We start from the raw sequence: 6,658 nt of genomic DNA, 5'->3' as shown, positions 1-6,658 counted from the left end.
CACTCGGGAGGTTTATTCGGTGCTATTGCTCGTGACAGAGAGCCCGGCCCGGGCACGCCCGGCCACGCCGCCCGGCCCGGGGCTCCCTCGGCCTCCTCACCCCCTGGCACCAGCGGGCTCCCGCCCCCACGGCAGCCCCATGCCGGGAGCGCCGGAGGGGGGCAGCGGGGAGGAGCGGCGCCAAGGCCACGCGGTGAGAGGTACAGGTCCGTGCAGGTGGTCCGGTAGTCGCTGGTGCTCGTTATCCTCGGAGCAGAGGAGGAGGAAGGGGCATTTGACTTCAGCAGCCCGCCGTCCGTTAGCCTTGTCCTCCGCATACAGCTGCAGGGAGACGGCAGCGTTGATGATTGCAGCCAGCACCGGTCCGCGCTCTCGGGTGGCGCACGGCGCAGCAGCGCGGTGTTACAGGACAGCAGAGCAGAAGGCAAACACAGGGAAACATCTGAAGTTGATGCAACAAAATACAGAGCTGAGAAGCAGAGTTACCAYGTGTGGGCTTACCGCTTCACCGTCGCCACCTTCCTCATTCGTTTCTGCCTTCTAAACATGTTTCATTCTTGCTGAACCTTCAGATAAGCAGAAGAAAGATCCTCAAGCTCCAGAGGGGAAGCTGTTGCTGCTTCTCTGCAGTGAGATGCAGTGAAAGTCTTAAAGAAAGCACACAAAGGAAGACACTTCCTATCAAAAAGAGAGGACAGCAGTACTCCGTCCATATAGGGAGAGACGATCTTCCTTTGCAAGGTGCAATATGAATCCTTCAGTCTCTTATGAAACRACTGTCCAGGAAGCTTGCCTGCACAGAGCCAAGGCACTCACCTCAAGAGTGCAGCAAAAGAGGTCCTGGTCCTGAAAGGACCAATACTGGAAAGATTTAGCACGAGTCTGTGGGTTTGGTCCCCTTTTTTGTTTTGTTATAGCAGAATGCAGTACAATCCTCTCTTTCCTCTTTCCAACTCAGCACACATGATCTGAGAGAGGCAGTCTACACAGATGCACCTTCTCTTGCTCAAACTTTGATCGACACAAAGCACCTCCTTTCAGCGCACGGCTAGGAACAGACCATCCACTTGACAAGGAGGCAATCCCATCTGAATTTCTTCCTAGCCCACTGGCTTGAGTAGCTTCAATCCAAAGCATCAGAATACAGAAACCAGAAGGAGGAAAATGGTCTGTTAAACCACATTTACCAAAGCCATTATCTCGGCCACAAAGGGAAGAGACTTCACAGAAGGCATCTAAGAGAAGAGGAACCCTACAGAAGTGGACAAGGTAGGGACAAGAGTCCAGAAGTGCCTGACTTTGGGTTACAATAAATTCTTTTCCAGTGCCAGGATGACCTCTTGTAGGGATTTTTTTCCTGCAGCATGCTTTTCTGGGCAAAGACTCTCTAATTTGGCAAAGCAAACAACTTCAGTTAGAAACCATCTTAGGCATGTGAATGCTGCCTGCCTGCAAGTCTTGTTATGTTTTTCCTCCAGTTTTCCTTTTCTTATTGCTAAACAGATTATACATTCACTGGTGGGAAAGCAACTGATTCAATGATTTCTTCTTGTCACTACTGACAGAGGTAATGGCTATTTAAGACAGGAATCCACTTCCCTGTAGTATCAAATGCCTCGTATTTAGAAGAGCGTTCTCATGTGGGTCAGCTGCATTCTGCAAAGCAGCGGCTAGATGGCACCTGCACACTTACCAAATGCTGCCAACTGTGCAGCGCTGCACGCTGACTAGCACAGCTTACACAAGTTGGTATTCGCCAGTAATTTCTGCTGCTTACTCTAGCAACAGTGCATCTTCCTTTTAAGTATCYGTACTTAGTGACATAGGAAATAGATGGGAATCACATTCATAAGAAAAAGCCAGAGTAGATTGCTTCATACAGAAAATGAGACAAAAGTAACATTTCAAGGCACCTGGGTTTACACTACACACAGTTTCAGCTCAAAATTCTAAAATCAGCCAGGGAATAACTAAGAGCCTCTTCAGACACCTTTATCCTGAGCATCTCTGAACAGTTTAGGATGGAGAACACCCTTCTGGGCAGTTCTGCCTTGTCACGAGTAACTACCTGCTCTTAAAACAAAAGGCAAGTTTCCCCATCGCAATGGCATGGCACAAAGCCTTCTGAAGATCATCAGAGCAAGAGGCCTCTTGAGCTCCACCCTACAGCAGTTTTCCTAATTCTGAAATCACCAAAGGAGATTGCTTAAGTGCCTTTGGGGATGCTGGAGGGAATTCATGGCAGCAGAATTGTTCTTCATCTTTCAGCCACGCAGACCTTGCCCCTCCACATTCCCAAGACGTTTGTTATGGTTGCTCATGATTAATGCTCCTCCCAAAACAGATCATTTGTTGTGGTTAATGATAATTAAACATCCTCCCCAAGAGCTGGAGATTCTTTCATGGCTGCCACCCCACAAACTCTCACCACTTACCCTGATGCCAGCTGATCCTCTACAGCAAAGTTAACATTACTTGTCTGCCAGGTGAAGGCAGTGGCTTCCTACTGCTGTGCATGTACTAACAAGCTCCAGGCTGTAACGTACACTCCATTCAATCCTGCTAAAACACAATCTTACTTAATACAACAGGTAACCAACTGTATCCRCCAAGGAGTTAGGTTTCAACTGTCTCAGGGAATAAGCGGAATTAGTACTAGCAAATGTCTCTAGTCTAGGTACAAGCTAATTCTCATCTACAATAGCCATGACTGACCAGCCCAGGGAGAGGGACAGGAAAACAACAGTCTCCAGAGCCAGTAAAATATGCAGAGAAGGGCTTTCTTAGCTCAGATTTGCATAGCTAGAAGCTGGGCCCCAGCATGGCTGCTGGGAAGACACAGATCTCCCCATCTCAGCACGTTACACTATTTCCTCACTGCTGCCAGATACCAAACGCAGTTGTGAAACACACCCTCTGGTCTAGCGGGTAACCAACTAAGAGGAAGAGCTTCCTAAAGCATAAATGCGCACGTAAGCGGGCAAAGCAGTGACAAGAACTTGAACAATTCTTGCTTTTTGGTCATAAGAATCCCATTCCTTAACACCATCTGAGCAATTTGACTTGGGCAACTTTTAGCTAATACATTATAGCTGACATAAAACAAAGCAAATGAGCTGGTAACACCACCATCTCTCCTTCCAGCACCTCTGACAGATCATTCAGGTCTAAAAGGTTTAAAGAACCTATTGAAGCCTAGGAAGCTCAGCTTCCCACATGTTCTTCAAGTGAGTTTCCACATTCTCCCTTTTTCCTCCAAGTGCACTAGATCGACACCCCACCCCTCCACCCCAGCTAGACTGACAACTTGCTGTCAGCCCAAAGACAATACATTCTATAACAAGAGCCAAAATTCCTATGCAATGGGAAACAGGAGAAACAGTGAATAAAGTGAGATTAACTTCAGCTCTAAAGTTGATGCCAAGCTCCGTAATTCAACAATTTGCTCACATGAGCTCAAACAGAAATGCTATCAGATTGACTTGATGACTAACCTGGATAAACTCCCTTTTTTCTTAACTTCCATTTCTAGTGAGATCTCTGGCAAAATACAGATTAAGCAGTTCCCAGGAGCAGTTCAGGCCCCTGGAAGCAGAAGGAAGATTCCTGCACTGCTTAGAAGCTGAATTAGTCTCTTACTTTAACTTTCCACCAGGGAATATAAAGATGCACCCTACAAAGCAAATCCAGCCATGCTACAGACTAAACCCCTACGCAATGAAGAGATGATCTATCCAACCGGAGAAGAGATCTGCTCTTCAGGCTTCACTGGCTAACGGAAGGGGGCACATTTTCCTGCTAAGAAATAGCTTACTGAAACAATCTGACCTCTTGTAAGAGGGTAGTCAGTCACCCAACTGGTGAAATATCAGAAGCACTAGAAGTGCAACCTAACTATTAAAAAAAAAAAAAGTAACAGCAACAATTTTCTAACAGAGCCTCCGATCCATAACCTAACCAAGGTACCAGAAGCTAACCAGGAAAAGAGAAAGACAGAGGCAAGGTACTTAGGAATGTTGAATAGGGAAGTGTTGTAGGGAGATTTCCTTTACTTTCATGAACTGCCTTCTTTTCTTCATGTTTTCAGTCTCATGCAAGGAGAAAAGGTTTGGCAAGAAGCCTTGCTGCATGAGACAGTAACTCCGGTCCCCTCCTGGATTTCCGGAATGGTTAGCAGTAGCACAGCATCCAGTGGTCATTTAACAGTTACTGTCCTCCATTGTAAGCATAGTCGGCCTTGTTGTGCATGATCAACTTGTTGTCCACAAAGTAAAAGCTGTCTGAGCGAGTCTCATATGGATTTTCAACCATCAGACGGACTGTGAAAGAGAAAGCTCATTACATTCAAATACAAAAGCCTGCCACACTCCGTTGGACAGCACAATGTCAGAGGGAAAAGGAGCCTGCCACTCTGCTGGATTTACAAGGCTGATGCTCTGCCCTATCCAAGTAAGAGAATCAAACTGCTCTGCTGAGCACCCTTCAAAAGCTCTGTCCTGCCCTTCCTATTCACAGGACAAATGCTGTCAAAAGCAAACAAAAGGAGAAGGGCAAACTCGCACRCGAGAACCTAGAAACTGAGAGAGCCAGCACTGGAGCAGAGCAGCTCTCGCGTGTAAGCATTCAGTAGCAATCAGCAAAGGAGAGAAGCGATGACCCTCCCTCCACATCTGCACCCCCCACACCCTGGCAGCCACCAAAGGGCCCACATCCTCCCGCCTCTACCCACCCCTTGAGGTCAAGCATACCCCAAGTCAGGCGTAATTGCAGAGATCTTGCTAGGCTTAGAAAACACATGGCTCAGAGAAGAGCCAGGCCTGTTCCAGAGCAGGAGGTTCCAGCTCTGACAAGTAAGGGCTGAAGACAGACGTGTGGCTACTGAGAGAACACTTTTTCAGGGTTTTGCTATCTTCTGGACTACACTGTTGGGCAAGTCTTTAGGCCTGTCTTGTGACTAATCAGCCCTCTTGCAGCCTGTGACTTAACAACACAGGTTGTTTTCAAAGATGGAGAATTTGCAGCACAAAACTGTGACTTAGTAAAGATTGTACACAGCTGAAACCAGAAACCTTTATCTACCTGTTGCTGTCCCTCTTTCCTAGTCACAACTGTCTCTCCACAAGAGGAGAGAGATGGAAGGGAAAAAATGAGCACAGGCACACAAAACACAACTCAGTGCAGTAAAGCAGATACTTACTAAGGTCTTCCGAGAGCTGAGGGAATTCATAGATGTGTTCGCATGTATTCCTGCTACTGGGGATGCAGAACCCAAAATCAAAGTCAAAGTTCTTCAGTAAGCGATCTCGGAAGTAATGTCTTTCAATCATTCGAAAGTTTGACACTGGCTTTTCTCCCACTGTGAATTCCACTCTGCAGGAAAAAGTGGGAAAACACCAAAACCTCCTACCTTTTCTTCCTATTGGGAAGGACAGAGCCTTGGACCAGAGGCTACACAAGAACCCAGCAAATCATTCCAGAAAGACTTTGATATTTGTCTTGTAAGATGGAGTATCTCTAGTACCTGACTCAATTCAGTTGGAAACTACCAAGTGACACTTGGTAAAAATCTGTTTTTCCTGTTTTTGTGAACTCATACTCACGTTGCACCAACAGTCCGAAGACGGAGAAATGCTGGGGTGAACTGGTAACGAACGAAGCGGCCTGCACTGGCATCTAGCTCACTGCTGTCATCTTCATCCTGTTCATCTTGCTCTAAAAAATGCACCAACTCAGAGTTAGCTGTATGTGTAAGCAGTTAGTAAAAATAACAACACATCAGAACAAGCTGTCTGTTACTTAGGCAGTGAACATAAAGGTGCCTAAGAACTGTTCTGGGTCTCATAGTGGCATACTAATGAGAACATAAAAAGAAAATGATATGAAAGTTGACCCAGCTTTGGGAGCTCTGGAGCTGAAACCACCCTCTTGGCCTCACAGGAGGCCAAAGCACACGGAAGAAACCATTATTGCAGCTAGCCACRCGGGAAGATTTGCAGTTGATAGCATTCCTCTTTCTCACTACAGCACCTATAGAGGTGATAGCACCTCTTTCTTCACGCTTTTACAACATAACTAGGATGCTTCCCAGCAAAGGTAAACTCAGCCCCACACCTAAAGGTTCAGTCACGAGAACATACTGCAAGACCTTTCTCCTCGGTCTGCACGGCTCCTTTGATGCAACTGCCCACTCTGAGAGCTTCTCTAGCCTCTCTGCAACGTTAGTGTCACTTGCCTGAAGCACACGGCTTTGCAATTTCAAAAAGCACTGTTCCGGTTTCCAGGTCCCGGATCTTGAACCGGGTAAAGTCAATGTTGTAAATGTTGTCCTCTGGTCTGCATAAATAATCTAGAAGAAAAGRAAAACACATAGCAATGCTTCAAAAGATCTCTGAGCAGCTTTCAAAGCAATTCCCTTTCTATTAGTCCCAGCCCCACAAAATCCTTTCTACAAGCTGTTTTGCAGAAGTTTCGGGAAAGCGGGACAAAACTGAGGCTGAAAGGGAGACCCAAAGGCTCACTAAGCGCCCGGGCGCACAGCGAGAAAGGCAGCGCAGMGCGGAGCAGCAGAGCTGCCCGCCCGCAGAGAACTTTCCCAAAGTTCCCGCAAAGCCGAGGCAAAGCGCACAGCGCCGCGGCCCCGGCTCGGCGAGCCCCGGCC

The 6,658-nt window shown here is 47.2% G+C and overlaps 1 protein-coding gene across 1 annotated transcript in view; it reads right to left on the bottom strand.

Annotated features, from left to right (window-relative positions):
- Window positions 1-393: 393 nt before the first annotated feature.
- Window positions 394-6,658, bottom strand: part of UNC119B (unc-119 lipid binding chaperone B) — an 8,103-nt gene continuing 1,838 nt past the window's right edge. The window contains exons 2-6 of the mRNA XM_085326124.1: window positions 6,519-6,569; window positions 6,233-6,346; window positions 5,601-5,712; window positions 5,198-5,370; window positions 394-4,319 (exon numbers count right to left, since the gene is read on the bottom strand). Coding sequence (XP_085182250.1) covers window positions 4,207-4,319; window positions 5,198-5,370; window positions 5,601-5,712; window positions 6,233-6,346; window positions 6,519-6,569 — 563 coding nt within the window. The 3' untranslated portion in view covers window positions 394-4,206. The remainder of the gene's footprint in view (window positions 4,320-5,197; window positions 5,371-5,600; window positions 5,713-6,232; window positions 6,347-6,518; window positions 6,570-6,658) is intronic.

This window comes from Rhea americana, unplaced genomic scaffold, assembly GCF_003343005.1.
Source record: "Rhea americana isolate MKP2758 unplaced genomic scaffold, rheAme1 scaffold_128, whole genome shotgun sequence".
Classification (NCBI taxonomy): domain Eukaryota; kingdom Metazoa; phylum Chordata; class Aves; order Rheiformes; family Rheidae; genus Rhea; species Rhea americana.
Note: the sequence above shows the minus strand (reverse complement) of the source record. Positions and strands in the feature narration are given on the sequence as shown.